The 22,183-nt window shown below is 59.3% G+C and overlaps 1 protein-coding gene across 4 annotated transcripts in view; it reads left to right on the top strand.

Moving 5' to 3' along the window:
- Nucleotides 1–22,183, top strand: part of COL5A1 (collagen type V alpha 1 chain) — a 156,486-nt gene that overhangs the window by 38,734 nt on the left and 95,569 nt on the right. For all 4 annotated transcript variants that reach the window (XM_073889902.1, XM_073889901.1, XM_073889900.1 and 1 more), the window contains exons 3-4: nucleotides 2,469–2,682; nucleotides 3,977–4,139. In XM_073889902.1, coding sequence (XP_073746003.1) covers nucleotides 2,469–2,682; nucleotides 3,977–4,139 — 377 coding nt within the window. The remainder of the gene's footprint in view (nucleotides 1–2,468; nucleotides 2,683–3,976; nucleotides 4,140–22,183) is intronic.

Genomic DNA, 22,183 nt, shown 5'->3' with positions numbered 1-22,183 from the left:
CGTGCTCAGGATCTGAAGCAGGGCTGGGATATGACAATGTCCCCCTGCCCCCTTTGGCCTTCGCCCCAGACCTTCCCTCCAGATCTGCCCCCGTCCGGCAGACCGTGCTGTCCAGGAGCTGTTGGCTTAGTAGGATTCAGTTTAATAGTGATGCCTTTATTAAGTTCCTCCTGTATACCCAAATGGCCGTAGTACCCTTTGGCCTCAGCGAAGGGAAAAGGAAGTGACCTAAGGAAGTAATCGGGCCTCTTGCTGAACCCGCCTCTCCGCCGTGACTTTGAGAAATCGACTGGGAAGAGTAGGACCCAGACGCAGTCCCCCGGAGAGCCCAGACAGCAGGGGTCAGGGAGCGTGTCAGCGTCCGGCTCACGTCACGCCTGGAATAGGCCATCTCTGGAGTGACAATAAAGCCGTTATTATTTCACCAGCAGGGAGATTCATGCCAGACATAATTTATCCTCGCAGGCTCTCTGAGCCGAGATCTGCCTGTACGAAGGTGTGAACACTGGGGCACGGCGTCCTCACGAGCTGGAGGGAGGGCCGTGGCTCTCCCCAGGCTGTGCCCCCGTTCCCCGTTCTCCTCTGTATTTCAGACAGGACGTATATGGCGTGGGGTCGTCTTGGGCTGGGGATGGGGCAGTGACCCTCGAGATGAGAGCGAGGGACCGTAACCGTGCCACCCTGGACGTGGGCAGTGGCCTCCGGGGTGCCTCAGGTCAAACACCCCCTGGGCCCCTTGGTGCCCATTCACCCCCAGGGACCCAGTGGGGCCCCACGGTCCTGCCACTGGCCTTGCAGCGGGCGCTTCTCCTGGCCTGCCCAGCAGATGCCCCTCTGACTCCCCTCATGTCTCCCGAGCAGAGGGGCAGCGTGGAGCCGAGGGCTCTGAGACTGTGGTGATCTCAGGACACCTCTTCCCAAAGGCTTCCCGTCCATGTAGAAGGGCAGCCTGACCCGGCCTATCTTGGGACAGGTGGCCGCTCTGCCCAGCGTGGCCCGTGCTGGGGAACGGAGGCCTGAGCGGTCCCCCTGGGGGAGGGAGACCCCAGCCTGAGCCCCGGGGCTGGGGTCCTCGGGCCTCTGTCTTCCCATGGGCACCTTAGCTGGGGGTTTGGGGCCCGTGGGGCGGACTTCTCAGTGGCCTTCCGTCTCTGCCTTGGGACCTCACACGAGTCTCTGAGCTGGCCTTCAGGGGCCCGTTGGTTTCCCTGGTGGAAGCAGCCGTGGCCTCTCTTGCCCTTGGCTCGCCCTGGCAACATCTCCTCACCCTGAGTCCTGCAGAGGTCGCAGAAGCCACAGCGGGTGGTCCCCCCCCCCCCCCCCCCCCCCCGCTGGGAGTCTTAGGACGCCCTGGGCCTGGTGCCCTGGAGGTCTCCTTGTCCCGAGCATGGCACCCTGTGGCTCTCTGCTCCCTTGAGCAGAAGCAGGGCAAGCTGCCTGGCCGCGCGGCGCTTCCATCAGCAGAGGGCGCCCACGGATAGCGTCTCCGCTGGAAGCTGCACTCCCCCCAGCTCAGCCCCACAGGCCGTGGGGCCAGCTGCTTGACCTTGCTACCGACCTGAGGAACCGTGGGTTCGACAACAGGGTCGCTCCTTATCCAGGCCCCTAAGCCAGGTCCACAGCCCCTCTTCTGTGAGGGTGCTCGTGCCGACGCCTCTCCGGACGCCACTCCTTCTGGCCGGTTCTGCAGAGCGTTTCCGGGTGGCTCCCCTGTGCGGGGACCAGCCAAGCTCTCTCCGCCAGCAGGATCGATGCGGAGGAAGGGCGCGTGAGCGTGGGGAGATCTGGAGCAGGCCGGGCAGGCCCACGCTGGCTCTCGGCAGGCCAGTCTGGGCCTGGTCGTTAATGACCTCGTGTTGTTTCTGTCCTGAGTTTTAAAGAGCATTCCCTGCCATTAACATATGGGGTTTGTTTTTTTTTCTTTCTTTTTAAAATTTGGGTTGAAGTCTTTCAATTTCTTTCTACTTATCTTCTGTTTTGCGTATTAGCCAGGAAACGCGGTCCCTGCCTCCCGCCTTCCTTCTCCCCACTCTCTCCCCCTCCCTCCTGAGGGCACTCAATGAGACAGGGTCTGCCAGGTATAGCCTTAGGCACTATGGAGGGTACTGAGATGCATCTGAAAACAGCCCCTGCCCAGAGGGAGCTGACATTCTAGGAGGTTCTAATTAGGCTTTATACACAGATGTATTGAGGTATAGGAACTGAGGAGATGACATTGAAGGCTCACTGCTGGAAGAACCAGTCAGGTTTGTATTTGTACTGAGCCTCCAAGAGGGTAGGCTTGGTCATGTAGTGGTAGGGAAGGGCTGCAGGAACAGTTTGATCAAGGGGCAGATGTGCAGCAGATGGCTAGGCACCACCATATGCACCCAAAGTTGCCAGGTCCACAAGCAGGTCTGTCTGTATAGCTGTGGCTGGGTATAGTTAGGGCTTCCTGACTGCCTTCCTATCTCTGTCTTCTGTTACAGCATCTTCATTTCCTGAGGATTTCTCCATTCTAACCACTGTGAAAGCCAAGAAAGGCAGCCAGGCCTTCCTGGTCTCCATCTACAATGAGCAGGGCATCCAGCAGATCGGCCTGGAGATGGGCCGCTCTCCGGTCTTCCTCTATGAGGACCACACGGGGAAACCAGGGCCAGAGGATTACCCCCTCTTCAGGGGCATCAACCTGTCCGATGGCAAGTAAGTGGGCACTGCTCAGCAATCCTACCCCTGCTGGGGGGTCCGGGCAGGCCGCCTAAATCCTGCTGGCTGGCAGAGCACCTAGGCAGGGTGCTCCTGACAAAAAAGCAGGATGCTCCCACCATGCACACAGGTGGGCACCAGGCCGAGCGAGGACTGGGCTCGAGTCCGGAGGCCCGGGTCCTGGTCTCAGGTTGTCTTCTGCGTCTTTGGGGGGCCCTTACTTCTCCCTGGGTCTCCACTTCCCCTTCAAATGCACTAAAGTATCTCAAATGCTAGGCTCCTCGTCTCAAAGGGACATCGAAGATTGTGCGGTTATACCCAACTCTTTCCAGAAAGGATGTACAATATCCTTTTATTTTATTTTTTATTTTTTTTACTTAAATTCAGTTAATTAACATATAGCGTATTATTGGTTTAGAGGTACACGTCTGTGATTCATCAGTTGCACATAACACCCAGTGCTCATTACAACCCATGCCCGCCTTCACGTGCATCACCCAGTGACCCCATCCCCCCCCCCCCCCCCCCCCCCCAACCCTCAGTTTGTTTCCTATGACTAAGAGTCTCTTATGGTTTTTCTCTCTCTCTGATTTCATCTTGTTGTATTTTTCCCTCTCTTCCACTATGCTCCTCTGTTTCGTTTCTTAAATTCCACATATGAGTGAAATCATATGATAATTGTCTTTCTCTGACTGACTTATTTTGATTACCCCTTCCAGTTCCATCCACGTCAATGCAAATGTCAGATTTCATTCTTTTTGATGGCTGATTAGTATTCCATTGTGTATAGATACCACATCTTCTTTAAAGGATGTATGATATCCTTTAGGATATGGACACATTAGATGTGGGAGTGAATCATTTAAAAAAAAAAAAAAGACAAATCTTTCCAGAATTCTCTACTTGGGGGCATACCTAAACCCTGGTAGTTTGAAAGTTAGCTCTTTCATGGGGAACACATCCGAGGCCGTGGGCCTGATCTCGGAAGCCCCTCAGGATGTGGTTCCTGTGTTTCTCACAGAGAGCTTCACATCGATCCATCCATCCCACCACGTCCCAGCAAACCCTGTCTTCTCCAGCAGCCTGCAATTTGCTACGGGGTTCATGTTCACACGAGGCAGGACTATGGTGTCTGCCTGCCCGTGGCTAGCCCGGTCTGATGGCAGAGGCTGGGCTCAGAGCTGCCCAGCCCCACCGCGACCGTGCAAGAAATAATAGTTTGCTGCAGGTCCCCTGTGTTGGCGATCTGTGACACAAGCCCCCTTCACCTGCCTGGGCTGTTTCTTTTTAGGTGGCACAGGATCGCTCTCAGTATCCACAAGAAAAATGTCACCTTGATCCTGGATTGTAAAAAGAAGACCACCAAACACCTTGCCCGCAGTGACCACCCCATAATAGATGTCAATGGCATCATCGTGTTTGGGACCCGGATCCTGGACGAGGAAGTGTTTGAGGTAAGACAAGGGGAGGCTGTCCCACGGGCACCTGGGACCGGCACTGGCGAGGGGTCCCTCCTGGATGCGGCCTCCTCGGGGACAGTGGGAGTTCTGGCGTGGCCTTGGTTCCTGTTGGCTGCGGCCTCTGCGGCCGTCCCGAGGGCTGTTTGTGGCCTGTGGAAAGTGGAGAGGCTCTGTGAGGACAGCGTGTCCACCCTTGTCCAAGGGGCCCAGGGACAAGCTTGGGAGGGGCACAGGCTTCGGTGGGCATGGTCTGGGGCTTGTGGACACACGTGGACTCCTGCCTTCTGGTATCTGAGGGTCCTGAGAAGGGGGCAGCTGTGGCTGGGGGCACCGGAGGCCGGGGTGCTGTGGGAAGGCATGAGCCACCACCCTTCGGAGGTGCTGTCCCTTGGCGGTGCCCGCCTGCAGCCTGGGACCCAGTTTCCCCGGGAAATGCCTCAGGGATGGAGAAGGGGGCTGAGCAGAGTGGGCCCTGGGAGCCCCCACTTCAACCTGCAGAGTCCTGCCTTTCTCTCCTTTGAGGACCGGGGTTCAGTATAAGACAGCGTTAAAGAACTCTGTCCTGCAGAAGCAGGTCAGCTCTGCAGGGGACCAGCGGTTTCCAGGTGCCCCAGCGGAGCACAGTGGCATCACCTGGGGATCTTAAATGTTCAAATGCTTAGGCTTTGCTTCCTGAGGTGCCGGGGCCCCAGGCCTGTGGCGGGGCCCGGGGATCTGCATTCTAGAAGGCACTTCAGGTGACCGGTGGTGGACCCTCTGGCTTGGGCGAGGTGACAGCCAGGATCCCTCCGCTGGACTTCTTTCTTCTACATATTCGGGCTTTGTGGAAGGAGCGTTGGCCGCCCCCAGGGCTCTGTGGCTAAAGTCTGTTTGGAAACCACCATGCTGGGTGATCTGAGGGCTCTCCCAGCTCTGGGATTTCGTCCTTGGGGCAGCATTTCCTCTCGAAATTCCCAGGGCTGCACACCTACTTGGCATGTTTGCGAGGAATGCTCCGTGCCCTCCAGCCCTGTGCTCACACCTGAGGTAGGGTCTCCGGGCCCGTGCATCTACTCGGTCAGTTGGAGACCCCCAGGCTGGTCAGGTGTCGACCGGATCCCTGCGCACTGCGGAGGCCCCGGAGGGAGACAGCATGCTTGTTACTCCCATTTCTACTTTAGACGGAGTGATGTCTCTGCAGATTCCAGGGCTGGCCGGTGGGGAGGGTCTGCTGCTGAGCAGGTGAAGAAGTGACTTTTCCAAAGTCTCGTCTTTCTGCAAAGTCGTAACGGTGCGTGTGGCATGACCACAAAACCTCTCAGGAGGGTGGCTGGCCCGGTGCAGGCCCCCCTTCTTGCGTGCTGGGATTTGGAGGCTCAGGCAAGTTGCCCTGCTGTGTCTTAGCCTCGGCTTTCCCGTTTGTGCAGTGGGATCATGAACACAGTACTTCCTGGGGCTGTGGCACATGGCGACCCTCAGGGTAGGCGCTCGACGGTGTTAGTAGCTTGGTTTTGATTTGAGTTCTGCGTCAAGGCAGGTGGAGAGGTGGGATGATGGACGAGCAAGGCCCAGAACAGACACGTCTATGTGGAGATGGGGGTGGAGGGCCGCTAAGAGAAGGCTGGGGAGCCAGCCTGTGAAGGCGGGTCCGTGGGCCCCGCGGGGCGTGGCCGCCCTTGGCGTGTCCCAGGACAGCAGGGCGGGGTGGAGCCTGGAGCCCTCTGGTGCTGCCAATTTTTGCAAGTTCTGGAGATACACCCCGTGGGCACATTTCTGACCCGACTTGCCCAGAGACCTGGGGTGAACTGCAGGATGGCCGGGGCTGTCAGCCAGGCGGTGGGTGGCTGAGGGGCTCTCCTGGGGAGCTGGTGTCAGAGGCATGGGGGTCACATAGACTGGGATTGAGCTGTCGCTGGTACAGATCCCTCGCTGGTGGCAGGATCCAGGTAAAGCAGGTGACGTTGCTGAGCTTGGGGACTCTCATGTGTCTAATGTGGGGACTAGTCATGGCACCTCAAGGGATGTCGGGGGCTCACCTGGGCTCAGCTACGTGGGTGCCTGCTCATGACGGTGAGCCAGGGTCACTGTGGACACTGGCCCTCTTCCTGTCGGTCGAAGTTCTGGATCTGGAGGCGGGAAGGTGTGCCAATGCTGGGCCGTGGCTTCACGGGTTTGAATTCATTTACCTTGTGGTCGCTTTTCTGTGCTAGGCGAAAAGCTGCATCATTTCTCGTGCCTCGGGTGTGCTCACGGTGTGCCTGTCTTTGTAAAGAGGCTGGAACAAGCTTTCTCTACCTTTAAAAAAAAAAAATTGGGATCCTAAAGCAAATACTGCTTCCTGGGTATTCTGGCTGAGCCAGAAGGAGCTGTTTTCCTGGGAGCACAAGATACGAAGACTACATTGCTGTAGGGAAGCCCCGGGAGAGGTCAGGGCCTGAATCCCACTGGGGGACGCTGGCTGGGCTGCCTGACCTGTCCGAGACTTGGGGTCCCCATCTGCAGTGTGGGATGGCGGCCGTGTGGGGTCTGTGGTGCGTGTCGGGGGCAGCGCAGGCCTCCCCGTGCGGCTGGGGGCGGGCCGGCGTTGCATCGAGGCGCAGGTCAGAAACGTGCTTGGAACGGCTGGCCGCGGTGTTCCTGCTCTTCCAGCCAGAGCGGCTGCCAGGAGTGGGAGGTTTTGGGGCCCGCGATGTGTTGGTGTGCTGCAGGAGGTGTTTTCCCAGATGCGGACTTTCCTGGCTGCTAGACTTGCTCACGCTGGAAAATGTGACCTGGCTTTTGCGGCGAAGGCCCGTGGCACAGTGGCCCCCAAGCCTTCTGTCTGGCTTTTCTCTTCACGGGGCAGTGACTGAGCTGGGTGCGTTGGCCTTCGAGGCCCAGACACCCTGGGTCTCAGGGCAAGAGAGGAAGAGTCTTTGTTTCTTTTGAAATAGAAGTGACTTAACTCTTTTACTTTCCACCAGATTCCAAATAACGGCACTCCCCGTGTTAACCACTGGGCTTCTCTTTAGAAGCTCTTCAAACCGGGGAAGGGGGGGGGTGGCACGTTGAAAAGGATTTCTCCAGCTGCCACGTTCCTCCCTTGGAAGGACGTCTTTCCCTCATTAAATGCCGCTTTGTCCCACAGCCCTGCAAGGGCCTGGGTGAGCTGGAAGGATTCGGGGTGATGTTGGTGGGGATGCCCATCACCACGGGCACACACACCAAGTACTGTGTTGAGTGCTGCGTCCAGACAGGGGTTTACTAAACTCTAAAGAGCCTGTTGCGGCACTGGGGTTTTTCCTGGGGTGCACATGGCCCCGCAGAAACCCCCTGTCCAAAATGAAGTGCCGTCCAGGGCGAGAGCCTGGCATAGGGACTTGGAGCTGCGGTGAACCCTTCCTCCCAGGTGCAGACCCTGGGCCTGGTTGTGCAGGTCAGCAGCCCCTGGTCTCCCAGCCCTGGTGTGAGCCTGTGACAGGTCCCCCCTGCTGGACAGGGGACAGGACCGTCCAGTCCCTTCTGAAGCCACCCCAGGAGGAAGGTGCATGCACACGTCCCACGGGCTTTGGGCCTCAGCCACTTCCTTTCTAGCTGATAACCAGGAGCCCATTGCTAAGCCTCTCCAAGCCCAGTGTCCTCATCTGGAAAATGGGTGGAGGAGACCCACACTGTGGATGGAATCTGGGTAAAATGCACCCTCCAGGCTCCAGAGAACCACACTGCCCCAGACCCTCTGCACACTCTGCAGGGCTGCTCTGGGGCGCTGTTCACCCCGGTATCCCTGCAGAGCTGTGTGTCCCATGTCCCGTTCCTTCCCCTGGGATGTGCCTGTGTCCTGGGGTCCTGGGTGGAGTGGGTGCCGGGCAGGCTGAGGGGAGGTGGGGAGCTGTTCTTCAGAAGAGGGGTCCTGCGGGCCTCCCCATGGAGGAAAAAGTCTTGTTTTCAGCCAGGGCTTAGGAACGAGCTTTGTGTTTTTGGAAACACAGATGAGAGTGCCAGGGAAAGCAAATATGTCTGGCAGGAGTTGGGAAGTGGTTGTTTTCCTCCCGTGGTAGGGCTGGGTAGGAGGCCAGCCAGGTCAGCTCTGGCTAGCCGGCTCGCGACAATACCCGCCAAGTGCTCTGCCCTGCCATCAACCCTCGTCACTCCCGCGACACTGGCACCAGAGAGGGTGAAGAACCTGCAGAAGGTCGCCCAGCAAAACTGCAGGGGAGCAGGGTGGGTCCCCAGACCTGTTGCTGCCTGGAGCCTGACAGTCCTGCTCTGGTGTCACGTCGCAGGGCAGGCACCGTACTCCCAGCTGCCCGTGCATCTCTCTGTCCACCTGACCAACGAAACCAGGACTTCAGAAACTGGGTCACAACCTTCCCCAGCCAGGGTGAATCCCGGGTGGTCCCGGTGATGCCGGTGGGTGCTTGCTCCTGTGGTCCCACACGGGTCCCCAGGACATCAGAGTGCCCTGACCTGTGGGGTCAATGAAGCCCCAGAACCTTCCAGGAGGAGCCAGCACAAGCTGTTTGCAGGCCAGAGCTGGCCTTCCCTGCCCAGCCTGCTGAGCACTCTCTCCGGCCCTGGCTCGGAAGCACGGGCTGATCCGGGGGACTGGCATCCCCCTCCCCACCCTCGGCTCCTCCGTGGGGCCTGGAGCTAGTGGGTGTTCCAGAAGGAGGGGTCTGGAGGGTGGGGCTCGGCCGGGGGGCGAGCCTCTGTGGTGGGAGGACCCTCCTCTCTGGTGAGCCGGGAACAGAGGGAGGCCCACCCCAGGGGACGGGGAGCCAGGGAGTTCTGGGCCCGGTGCCAAACCCGCTTCTAAGCTGTTGGATGTTTCAAGGGGCAACAAGACCAAACAGACTGTAAACTGGGGCTTTCTCTGCACGCCCCCGGGTGCTGGTGGGAAGAAGATGGCATCACACCCGAGTTTGATGGTCCTCCCGTCTGTCCACCCGCCTTTCATTTGGAAAGACAAGGGTTTACCTCATCCCTGATTCCCATTTTCCAGAGGCCTGGCTTTTCCACTGACTTGTTCTTTCCTGGAATGCAGCTTTCCTGGGGCAGGAGCGGGCCTCTGCTGGGCTGGGCTTTCTCGGCCATCCACGAGGTGGCCTGGGACCCCTCTGGGGAGCACGGAGCCACCGTCCCTCTGTGTGCACGGTTGCTAGCATCAGCGTCTCGGAGGCGAGAGAGGGGTGGGCTTGGCATCGGAGGCCTGGGTCCACATCCCAGCTTTCACCGCCCAGGCTGTGATGACCTCTGAGCTCCCAGGCCCCTCCGGGGGTCGTCCCGTCACCTGCCGTGGGGACGCACGCGGGGGGCGCACGCGGGGGACGCAGGACCAGTGGAGCACGTGCGCTGTGACTAGGGAGAGCTGTAGGACTGGGTCCCCCCGGGCCCTGGACACTGGAGGCTGTTTGCCGGAGGATCTGTTCTCTCTGGGGCTGGGAAGCAGCACTTTTGTTCATTCTGTTTCCGTCAGCATCCCCGCAGTGTTGTCACGTTGACCCAAATTTCTCTGTGGAGAGGAACTGCGGGCACGTTCTAGAGTGTGCTTCTCCCATCCTGGGAAAGTGGCGCATTTGTGGGGCTGGTGGGACCAGCTCTGAGCTCGCGCTCGGACACCGTGGCTCGAGGCTCTGGGGCGCCGCCGGTAAAGCCCCCATATCCCCAGCCCCCCCATCCATCTCCTGGTCCAGGGGTGTTTCTGCAGTTGGTGTTGCCAGTTAGACCCATGCTGGGAACAGGAAGGACCAGCCTCCACAGCTGGACCCGGTGGGGACCGTGGCTCCATCCGGAATACCTGCCAGGATGTTCCATTGCCCCGCTGTGACACAGGTGCTGCAGTCCGGGGCTGTGCCACACAGGGTCCTCCTGCTGTCCTGGTATGGAGCCTGAGCTGCACAACAGTGCAGGCCATTCTGAGCCTGGGGCCCCCACCCCTGCCCTGCCTGGGCTGGTGTGGCCCCGTGTGTAGGCCCACTGAGTCCTAGGGCCTTCCAGGCACGTGGAGCAGCAGGGGGGAACCCCAGGCTGCATGGCAGGCTGTCCCTGCTCTAGGCCCGTGTGTCCTGACTTTAGATGGAGATGTGGGAGCTCCCGGGGCTAAGTCATGGGCCCGAGGGATGGCCCTGGGGGAGAGGGTGGGCAGCTCAAACCCAGGCGCTCTGGCTGCCGATGGCATGTCCTGGGTGGGGCCCTCAGCAGGCGGAGTGCACCTGAAGGGCCTGGTCCGTCCTGCTCCGTCCCAAGACCCACAGGACCCTGCCCCTCCTCAGTGCCCGTCTGTGCTTTCCCTGGGAGCCCCTCCCTGCCTTGTGCTGTTGTGTGAGGCCCAGCCCCATGCCCGCCGATGCAGTTCTCAGGCGGACCCCAAGGGATGCAGCGGGACAGGAGTGAGCAAGTTCGGAGCCTCTCGACCAGGTCTTTGGCTCTGCCCACTTCCCAGGGACCTTCCCTCATTCCTGGGAAGGGCAGGGATGTTGCAGTCCCCACGAGTCCCCATAATTTGGTGGCTCAGAAAGATAGAAATTGCTTGTCTCCCAGTTCTGGAGGCCAGAGGTCTGACATGAAGGTGTCAGCTGGGCCGAGCTCCCTCCCGAGGCCCTTGGGTGGGGGTCCTTCCTGCCTCCCCCAGCTCCTGGTGGCCCCGGGGGGTTCCTTGGCTTCAGGCCGCGTCCTTACAGGCTCTGCTCCCATCTGCACGTGGCTTCTCCTGTTCTCGTCTGTCTGCCCCTTGTCTTTTTTCTAAGGACACTTAACATGGGATTTAGGCCCACCCTAATCCAGCATGGTCTCGTCTTGAGACCCTTAACTTCCTTACATCCGCAAAGACCCCATTTCCAGATAAGGTCCCGTTCCCAGAGTCTGGGGAGCAGAACTTGGAGCTATCTTTTGGGGTCGCGATTTAACCTGCCTCACAGACCAGTATGGAAGGAGGTTTACCCATTAATTCCTATAGGGCACATGTGGTTAATGAAGAGCTCCTCTCTGGGCATGAGTATTTGGTTGGTTTCAAATCGAGGCTTTCTTGGGCTGTTGAGTCGGGTCTGGCCGAGGAGGCCAGACGGTTAGCTCTTCCCAGCCGGAGGGGGTGGTCACGGGCAGCCCCGAGCGTGGCTCCTGGCTTGGATGGGCGACTGCCTGGCCAATGAGGACAGTATGCAGGGTGTTTGAGGTATATTTTTGTCTCCAGCTCAGGTCCAGGAAGGGCTGGGCAGTGGGCAAGCCTGGGCCTGGACTTCTGCCTGGTGCAGATGGCTAGCGGCCCGCGGGCTAGGGGCCAGTGACTAGCTGGACGTCAGCTGGGACGGCTGCCTCGCAGAGGCTAGCCAGAGCGAGGAGGCAGCGGGTCTCATGTTGATGCCCAGGCCAAGGGGCTTTCATCTGGGGCTGTGCCTTGAGAGGTCAGGGTGTTTGGGGTGGGGACCGAGCTCTGAGGATGTGCTCCTGGAGCTGGCCTGGGTTGTGCTGAGTGCTCATGGTCCCTGTTGAGCCAAGCAGCTGGGAGGGTGGCGGCTAGGAGGGGTCAGAGAGACCCCACAGAGTCAGGCAGGCCCTGCTTCCTGGTCTGAGAGGGCTTGAGCTTTGTTCCATGGAAACTCTGAGCCGCCGGCCCCTGTGCCGGCCCCGTGGGCTGATGCAGGGCTGGGAGCCCAGGCTTGTGGAATGACTTTCTGACGTGCGGGTCCCTGGGGAGGACTGGCACCGGGGCTCCAGGGATGGCATGTCACCTCGAGGTCACCTGCAGGGCTGCGGCGGGTACGGGCTAGGGCCCATGATTGGACGGGGGAGGGTCGGTGGCTTTCCTGGAGGGGCAGGACGCTGCGGCCCATGCTTCTGGATGCAGAGTCCTGCGGTCCAGCCTGCAGTGATGCCCGAGCTTGGGAGTTGCCCGTGTGGGTGCCTGGAGGGCAGGGGGCCCCAGGGACTTTTTCTTTACTGCTGCTAGCTGTCAGGGGGCGTGGGGGAGGCTTCAGTGTGGCCCTGACCTCCCTTTACCATTTGCACGGGTTGGGGCTAGCCTGAGACTCCGTCTCCTCGTGCAGGAGATGGGGCTGCCAGGCTTGTGAGTGCTGCGGGAGGCGGCCTGATGACGCTGCCAGCGCCGGGCGTCCCTCCGCATCCATGCTGTCTGAGGGCAGTGAATTGTGAGACTCTCCGGACCATGCTGGGGGAGGGGAGCTGCATATGCCATGGGTTGTTGTGATGACAAGGATTGTCACTGTCTTTACCATCCCTGTGTTGCAGGTGCGAGAGTTAGAGGGACATCTGCGAGCCCAGCCAGCAGGTGGGGGTGTTAGCGCCCAGCCCTTACCTGCAGAGTGCCGGCCCATGGGCTGCAGTTGTGAGGGTGTGGGGTGCGGTGGGACCCCCGAGGGGTATACTGCATGGGCGGCAGAGGGGCTCCCCAGGCTGCTTATGGGCCTTCAGCATCCCTGGGCCTCCAGGGGGTGACATCACCTTGGGACAGAGAGCCTCTGATACTGGGGTGTCCATGTGCACATTTGTTGGGTGGCCCCTTCCTAAGCACATGTCCCTGTGTTTGCAGGCGGGGGGGGGTGTCGCTGGGGCCTCTGATGGTTGTGCGGAGTGCTCATTGGAGGTCTTCCTCTCTGAGCACATGGAGAATCCAGCGCAGACTCATTTTTCCACTGTGCTACCCCTAGGCCTCGGCCTCCGAGGAGCAGGGCACCAGGCCGAGCTGGGAGGCTTGTTCAGAAAACCCAAGGCCCCGGATGGGGCAGTGGCTGTGCCTCCGAATGTCCTCCCTCTGTCCTCTTTAATAGTAACACCCCTCCCAGCATTAAGGAGGGTACCTCCGGCTGATAGTCTTATCCTGATAATTGCCCGGACGATTCTGCAGAGCAGCCTGGGACATGCGTGTTGTGTTGGCTCCTCAGTGCTCACGGGCTCCCTGGAGTCCAGAGAGGTAAAGCCAGCTGCCCAAGGGCACACAGCAGGGAAGTGCAGGGCCAGACTTCAGGCCCCAGGTCTGGACCCTGTCCTGGATCAGAAGGACATTCCAGTTCTCAGATGAAGGGGTGAGCGACGTTGGGCCTCTGACGTCAGACTTCTGTCCCTCCCTTTAGGTGACTTGGCCTCCAGCCCCACAGAGCCGCTGCCCGCTAACTTGCATCTTGGTGGTGACCCTCCAACCAGCCCCTGGTTTTTAGTCCTTTATGGGCCCCAAGGCCTGTGAGTGCCCCACTCAGACCCTCCTCCTTCCTGCCCCAGCCAGCCCAGGTGCTGGTGCTGTTCACTTTGAACCTGGAGCCAATACTCTCTCATATACGCTGGAACTTCCAGGCCTCTCCAGGTGGCCCCTGTCTGGCTGCAGCCAGTCCAACCGTCTGTGCCCACAGGAACACACTGGAGAAGGTTCTGGGGGTGACCAGCTGGCCGCCAGGGCTCAAGGACACAGGGATGACTCTCGGCCCTCCTGGGGTCCTACAAATCCTGGAGGATGTGGTTTCCTCTGGGTGCACACAGCCTTCTCCAGAGCTGGGCCTTGCTTGCCTACAGTTAATGCTTCTGCGGAGCTGTTTGGAAGCCTCTTCTCAGGAGCTGGAGAGCACAGATTATCCCCATGAGTTAGCCACACCGACCCAGCCTGTCTCTGTCATGTCTAGTAGTGGATGTTTGCAGCCGGGGCGGCCCCAGGTTTGGGGTGTAGCCCAGGACCCTGGCTGGAGTCATGGCACGTGGCCCTTGTTCGTGACGCCTGGCCCCTTGTGCTACAGCCTGCAGTGAGGGTGGATCACGGTGCAGAGTCTTCTCAGGCGGGGGGTGCGGGGTGCGGGCAGGGGGCATGTGGAGCAGCCTGGCCTCCGAACCACCCCCGGTGCTCCCCCTGCCACCCCCACAGCAGGGACGCGTGTGTTCTGCACGTTAGTGAGAGCCTTCCGGTGGCTGTGGATGTGCAGAGCGACCCCAGCTAGGCCTGACTGTCACAGATGATGCCGAGTTACTCTCCTGGTTGACAGATAAGACTCAGAGAGATCTTCTAGGCTGGGACCATGCCCTGGAGCCAAAGAAATGAAATTCGGTGGGCATGAAATGTGGGTTTCTGCACTTGGGTTCAAAACAACGAGTTGTACCAGTGTGGACCAGGGGGATGTGGTGGGGAAGCGTTTCCTATGGAGAAGGTGGAGGGGTCGGTGCATGCCGAGCCCATCAGCAACCGTGGTGCGATGTGGTGCTGCAATGATGCGTTCGGGACACAGGGCAGGATGATCGCGGGTGTGGACTGTGCCCAGCGAAGGCTGAGTTGAAGACCTGGGGTCTGAGGCTAGGACGGGCAAGGCGGGGTGGAGAGTCTCCTCCCAGAGGACGGGGGTGACATGGTGGCCGAGGGAGGACCCCAGAGAGGCTGTGTACGGATGTGAACCTCCACCTGGGCCCAGCTCTGAGACCAGCCACCCCAGTATGCCTTCCTTGAACCCTGGCAGCTAGTCACTCGGTCACCTCTGCCACCTCCTGGGGAAGCGTTAGAGCCTGAGACTTGTGGTCAGAGACGCCAATTTCTTCATCTTTGTGTCCGTGAGTCTCGCGGTAGGGGTGCTAAAGATGCTGGTTACATGAGTGAGATGATGACTCATCAGACCTTCCTCCAGGAGACATTGGTGAGACATTGTCAGGGATCCAGGGCCGATGGCGTGGTGGTGGTGGTGGTGGTGGTAATGGTGGTGTTGGTAGTAATGGTGGTGGTGTTGGTAGTAATGGTAGTGTTGGTAGTAATGGTAGTGTTGTTGGTAGATATGCTGGTGTTGGTAGTAATGCTGGTGGTGTTGGTAGTAATGCTGATGGTGATGCTGGGGGTGTTGGTAGTAATGCTGGTGTTGGTAGTAATGGTGGTGTTGGTAGTAATGCTGGTGGTGTTGGTAGTAATGCTGATGGTGATGCTGGGGGTGTTGGTAGTAATGCTGGTGTTGGTAGTAATGGTGGTGTTGGTAGTAATGCTGGTGTTGGTAGTAATGCTGGTGGTGATGCTGGTGGTGTTGGTAGTAATGCTGGTGTTGGTAGTAATGCTGGTGGTGTTGGTAGTAATGGTGGTGTTGGTAGTAATGCTGGTGCTGTTGGTAGTAATGGTGGTGGTTTTGGTAGTAATGCTGGTGTTGGTAGTAATGCTGGTGGTGTTGGTAGTAATGCTGGTGTTGGTAGTAATGCTGGTGGTGATGCTGGTGGTGCGGGCAGTTGCTCATCTGCCCAGGCCCTCTGTGTGCCAGGCCCATGGCTTGTTTTGCACCCACCATCACACTCTGTCCTCAGGACACTTCCACCAGACATGTCTCATCATTGTCTTTCACAAATGAACCAATGGAGGCCTGGAGAGTTGAAGGTCACGCTCCAGGCCCCACAGCTGGTGAGGGAAGGACCCAGTGTCCTGGCCGCGGTGGTCAGTGACCCATGTCTCTGTGCAGCGGTGCCTAGGCTCCTTGCTCCTTCTTTTGAACAGCTTGTCACAAAGTGCACGTCCCTTGTGCTCAGAGTTCTCCCTGTGCTCAGAGATCTCCCCGTGCCCGCTGGTCAGCCCAGTGTCCACAGGCTCACTGCTCTGAAAGTCCAGGGGGAGACGGATGGGGCCGCTTCACTCACGTGCTGCCCACGTGGCAAGTGTGGGCCTCTGTGGCTGGGCTGGTGGCTAAATGTCCAGAGTGAAGTGTCCAGGGCCGCATTGCCGGTGGGAAAGGGGGTGAGACCCAGGCCCTACAGAGAGTCTCATGGCCTTTTGAGGAGGTGCGTCCAACAGCCTGGTCCCTGCCACTGGGTCTGCTGCCCTGTCCCTCAGTCTGGGGACAAGGTGTCCCCTCTCTGAGTTCACCAAGCTGACCTTGAGTCATTGCGGCCAGTTTCAGGGGCTGATGCAGCTGGGACTTGACGCCCTGCCCCCTGGCCACCATGCCCCTGTCATGGAGACGCATGTGTGAACAGACAGGACCCTAGACACCCTGGGGCGGCACCTGGCTGGTGGTGCCGGTGATAATTGTACCAGGACCGGAGGCGGCCACGTAGTGGGGAAGGTCACAGACCGGGACGCCTGTCCAGGCGGCACCGGGGGGCGGGGGGCAGCAGGGACAGAGTGCTTGCTGACCACGTGGTCTGCAGTCTCGAATGACCTACGTGTCTCCATCTCGGGGCATGAAGTGCTCGCTGAGGTTAGATGACTGAACCCACAGGGAAAACCAAGTGTGCGACGGGGGTCCCCGCGGGGCCTGTGTGGGTTGGGTGAGGGGGGCCATGGTGCGGGCCGTGGAGGCAGGGCTGGCTGCCCCCCCGGGGGCCCGGGAATTCTGTTGAGAGGAGGGATGCCGAACTCAGGGCCACGGGAAGGGAATGAAGCAGCGTGGGACTGCGGGGGCAGCCGCAGGGGTGCGCCGGGTGGGGAAGCACCCTCCGTGGGGCAGACTCCCGCTTCTGGCGCCACGGACCCCAAGGCTACCAAGCTCTCGAACGAAAACTTTGCAATTTGCTTGGCTCATAGCAGAAATGCAGGCTGGATGAAATCTCATTATCGGAAAAGCAGAACCAACTCCCTGAGCAAAATGCTCTCGGCTCCGCGAGGGCCAAGGATCACACGTGCCCTGCTGCATCTGAGTGCCTGATGCCGACCTGTGCTCGGCAGGGGAAGGGCCGCGGACTGTCGCCTTGGACGTCGAGGTTGTGCTGCGGAGCAGAGAGGCCTTCATGACTGCCAGGCACCACGGCAGAAGCTTCTAGGGCCTGGGCGGAGCTTTACTGGCAGGGGGCAGACGTAAGCGAGTAGAAGGGAAAACAGCGGTTGGCATCAGAACGAGGCACAGGGTGAAAACAGCGAGTGCTGGTTTCTCTGGTAGGGGGTCCGGGCCACCACCGGGCAAGCTGCGGGCCTGGGGCCCAGATGTGGACTCAGGTGCCGCTTGTACTCCCAAGGCTCCTGTGCCCACGCAGAGGGCAGCCGGGGTGAAGCCACGATTGTTGTCCAAGCCGGACATTCCGCTTGAACTCTGTGGAGGCCAGGCTGCTCTTGGTGGAGCTGCAGGACAGTGACTCTGGAGCCCCTGACTCTGGGCCCTTGCGAGAGGGACCCCGCCTCTCTGAGCCTCAGTGTGTGCATCCGCAAAATGGGGATAAGAGAGAAGACAGGGCGAGCCCACCCGTGTGAGCACGGAGGAGCCGCGATGAGGCACGTGGGGGCAGTTCATGCAGAGGATGCTGTCATGGGGAGGGGGCCGGGGTCACCACCACGGCCCCGGGACCGGGTGGCCTTTGCCGAGCGAGGGGACCCTTGGTAGGACAGCTGCCCGGCCCGGTGTGTGGAGGGCAGCACGATGCCCACTGTCAGCCCAGGGGGCCTGGGGCAGGTGCTCTGTGCTCCTGGAGGGAGGCTGGAGGGGCTGTCTGCTTGCTGGGCCCTGGGGACGGAGCAGTTGGGCAGAATTCAGTCAGGAGCTCCCCTGCCACTCAGGGCTTTGCAGGCACGGGAAGGGGGGCAAAGCCAGGCAAGGCTCTGTGGAGGGAGAGGGCTTCCCCTGGTCCCCGGGAGTGGAGGGGGCAGTCTGCACCGGCAGCGTGGTGACGGCTCAAGTGTAAGACAGCAGTGAAATGCCACAAGGGTGAGGAGTATGTGGTGGGTAACCTTCTTGGTTCTAGAAAGTTCCTGGACCCTGCTGCCTCAGTTTCCCCATCTGTGAATGGGGGCTGTAGGGAGGCTCAGGGGAGATATGCCCAGGAGGTGCCCAGAAGCGGCCAGGCACACGGTGGACCTATCACTGCTTTCCCCAGACTGGAAGGACTCCTGGCCTTGGACCCTGGAGCCCAGCTGCCACTGAGGCCTGGGGGACCCCATCTGGGGGACTCCCTCCTCTGACCTCACACTCCTAGTCTGTAAAGTGAGACCATTTTATTGCATCAGGGGTTTTGACCTTTATAACACAACCCCCTAAATGCTTTCTTAACCCACATCTTGTGGGGCAGCCTGGCGTGTAAACCCTGCTGGAGACCCCCAGGCTCCTCTATGGGACCCTTTTGAGAAGCCCCAGCTACGCTGAGTGCCCAGGTCCCTGCGTCCCGAGGGAGCCCGGGGGCAGGGAGACCCTGGGGCAGGATGCGCGGAGCTCCCACGAGTGCCTAGCAAAGGGAAGGCACCACCTGAGACGTGGCCCGGCGCCTCCAAGACGGTGAACAGCCCCTGGTTCTAGTTGAGTAACAATTTTGAACAAATGTGAACCTCTAGGCTTTAGAGGGAGCCCTGCAGCCTGGCAGGTGGCCTTTCCCTGGCTTGCCCCCCGGGGCCAGTGGGCGTGTGACCGTGCCGGCAGCGGGGCTGGGCCAGGGTGTGAGCGCCCCCGCTCCCCGGACTGCACTCAGTCACTCTTGGGCACATCCACTCCAGGCCTGGTGTCCACCGCCTCCCTCTGTCGCCCCATAACTCCTGACTGCAGCTCAAGTTGCCCCACGGCCAGAGGTGATAATGCCCCTTCACTTTCCCCAAGGGTCCCTAAGGACAAATGCTTTCTGTTTCTGTTCAGAAGTGGCTCACCCAGACTAGAAGGTCACGTGAAGGTCGTCCGCTGCATTGCATGTGCACACCTGTGCCGTGCCCGTGAACGCACACACATACACACACACAACCCCAGACAACTCCAGATGTTACAAGTGGGCCATGAGTCTTTGTGTTTTGGAGGTTGCTAGGCTGCCTTCGGGGCAGGGGGCTCCCGACTCTTCCAAGGTCAAGGCCAGGCTGGTTGAGGGTTCCTAGTCAGAGTCTCCCCCCCACCCGAGAGGACACTTGATTGGAAAAATCCTGGGCTGCCCTCACTGCTTCCAGAGGGTCAGGGACCCCGCCGGCAACTCTGACCTTCGGCCAGCCTCACAGAGCTGGCATTCGGCTCCGGAAAGGCCCGCGCTGGATCCTGAGAAGCTGCAGGCCAGGGGCCTCGCTGTGTGTGCTCCTTGTGTTCGTGGGTGGGCCTCCTATGCTGGCCCCTGGCTCCTGCCTTCTGCCTCGTCCCCCCAGAGCACAGACACGCCGCGCCCAGGGCTGTCCCGCTGACCGTGCCCACTGGGCCCCGAGGGGCTGAGGCTGTGGGCAGTAGGGGCCTTCGTGCCAGGCCCCCAGCATCGCCCACCAGCGGCCATGGAGAAAGGCCCTGCTGGGAAAGGGGGGGTCGCCAAGGGAACCTCAGGATCTGTGGTTTGGAGCCTGTTTCGCCACAGGAGCCATCATGAAAATGCTCTCAGGACAGTCATGACATTGTGAGCATTCGTGGGACATGTGAAATACACTGTGCACCAGATCAGGACCAGCCCCGGGGCATGCTGTCTCCAAGGCACGGGGTGGGGGTTGAGAAAGATTCTCAGGTTGTGTCTGGTCCCAACAAGAGAAAGTTCAGTGGGGGACGACTTCTCTGCAAAGAGCACACGGGTATTCGACACCCCAACCTGAAAAACTGCACGTGCAGGGAAGAGGTGAGGGGGGACGGCAGGGGCTTTGGACAAGGGGCTTCCAAGAGGCTCGGACCCACACCTCCGCTTCCCCTTCTCACGGAGGTGCAGGGGCCCTTTGAAAGACGTGCCCATGGAACAAAGGGGCACATGTTTTTGGTGTGGAAACCCCTCGGGGGTTTGTGGGAAAAATGATTGGCTGCAAGTATAGGCATCTGCAGAGGAGGGTGGGCCTTGGGAATGAAGGGGGCTTCGTGCTTGCAGGGGCCCTGCGGCCCGGCCTGCTGCTGGTCACGTGCTCCCTCCACAGCCATCTGGGGAGTGAGTGAGGCCGGCAGGGAAGCAGGGCTGGCGGGGAGGGCCAGGTCAGCACCGACTGTGCGCTCGGATTCCAGAGCTCCAGGTGAGTCTGCAGGAGGCACCCGGCCCCGTGCCTGTTCCTGGGTATTTACGCCCCAGCCTTTAGCCTTGTTGGTTGCCTGGTGTCGGGGGCAGCAGGGGCCACCGTGTGGGGGCCTATGAAGCCTGGTTCTGGGCGGGACACCGTGGGGCACAGGGGCACAGATGTGCCACATGTGGCCAGGGCCTGAGGACTTGCACTTTCTGGGGAGGCAGGCCCTTTACCAGACGGCTGCGGTCCCATGTGCCAGTGGCTTGACGGAGGGGAGCGCCAGGTGCTGGCAGCCACGGCCACCCCCAAAGGCCCCCGAGCCTCCTCTCCCTTCCAGAGACTGCATTTGGAGAACATATATTCAGATGTCAAGTTGCCAGTTGAAAGAAGAAAATATTTTATTTGAATTGGATGAAGTTTGAACTAGAAGTCACGTTGCTTAATAAAACTGTGTGGTTTTGGTTCACTGTTCCTGTCATATGGTTCTCGTCTGCCGGAGAGTTTACAGTGTGGGCCGGGAGCCTCTGACATCCAAAAGGAGAGAGGCAGAGAGGGACAAAGAGGAGGGAGCAGGGACGGGAAAGGGAGAGACGGAGGGAGGGAGGGAGGCGGGCGGCTCTGCCCGTCGAAGGAGTGAGCACAGCAGAACTTGGGGAGGGGAGCCAGAATCGTCTTCAGGGGAGTCTCTTCAGAGCCCTGTGTGTGGAGACAGGTCAGCTTGGGCGGAGTTCTGAGCTCTTTGCTCATCTTCGTGGTCTTCAAACCCATATTGGGGGGGGCACATAATTTGGACCCATGTCTCAGAGATCAGGTAGGATGAGCCTTTTCCGGACTCTAAGACTTTCATCCATGTCTGCCACTGAGTCACCCCCACCTCACCCCATCTCTGGGCCAGTTTTCCCACCGAAGCTTTGGGAAGCCAGTGAAGGGTAATGGATCTTGTCCCTCAGAGCAGTGCATGGGGCTGGCACTTCACTTCACAGACCCCGGGAGGCCATCTGGGGATCCACGCTCAGTGACTTTGAGTGGCACATCCTCCCAGCCTTCCACTGTCCAGCTTCGTCAGGGTCCAGCACAGGGAAGGGGCTCACACACCTTTACCAAATGAAGGGGATGGAAGGTGTGGCTTCCTTGTTTGGGCCTGTGGTTCTGACATGTGCAGAATGAGCACCACCTCCTTTGGGTCAAGCTCACGGCTACCATGTTCTCTTGCTTCGCTCGTGGCTTTGTCTTTAGGAGCAGAACATGCCTTTTGTTGGACCATGGGAGAGTGGGTGTGCAAGAGCAGGGGTAGCCTCAGGTGTCTGGACAGAAAGGGACAATGGGACTCAAGGGGCATCAATGACAACCAGATGAATACATGGTATGGATATGCATCTTACCCACGGGGCACAAGGCAAGTGCAAAGTGTTAGAGAGAGTGTGGACACCGCCAGGCAGTGGTTCTGGGCCATGACTAATCTTTGGCATTTAGTAGGTGCTCAGTAATTGCTATTGGATGGATAGATGGATGGATGGATGGTAGACAGATGGTGAATGGATGATGGGTTGTGGATGGATGATGGATGGATGGTGAGTGGATGATGGATGGCGGATGGACAGATGTCTTGTGGATGGATGGATGGTTGGATGAGTGAGTGGGTGGTTGGATGGTTGGATGGGTGGTGGATAGATGCATGTATGGATGGTGGATAGATGGTGGGTGGCTGATGGATGGTTGGATGGTGGATGGATGATGATTGGATGGATGGGTGGTGGATGGATGGTGGATAGATGGATATACATGTGGTGGGATGGGCTCTGGGCCAAGGACCTCTACACCTGACACAGCCTCCAATTATCCTTTCTTGGGCACCATTTCTAATGACATAGTTTCAACATTGGGCATGTTCCTCCATATTCCTTTCCCTCCTTGAGCCCAGCATGTCTTGTAGTGATGGATACTGTGCAGGCTACACTGAGCTGGCCCTGCCTCACCTGTTGTGTGACCATGGGTGCCAGGCAGGTGACCCCAGGGCTCTAGTTTTCTCAGCTTCAGATGGGAATTAATAGAACAGAATTCATAGAGTTCTTGTGAGCCAAAGGGAGTGACAGCAGTTTCTTTGTCCAGTACCTGATTTATAGTAAATACCATCTAACATTAATCATTAATAAAATCGCTATGATATTAGTCAGTTGATACCCATCTCTATGGGGCCCAAAGATCCTCTGCCAGGGAGACGTCAGATGTCTGGTAACATTCGTGAGACCTGTGGTTCTTGTTCCTTTTT

Source organism: Callorhinus ursinus, unplaced genomic scaffold (assembly GCF_003265705.2).
Source record: "Callorhinus ursinus isolate GAN/ISIS: 27379988/994484 unplaced genomic scaffold, GSC_fseal_2.0 scaffold122, whole genome shotgun sequence".
NCBI classification, from domain to species: domain Eukaryota; kingdom Metazoa; phylum Chordata; class Mammalia; order Carnivora; family Otariidae; genus Callorhinus; species Callorhinus ursinus.
The sequence above is the reverse complement of the archived record's forward strand: the minus strand, read 5'-3'. Positions and strand labels throughout refer to the sequence as shown.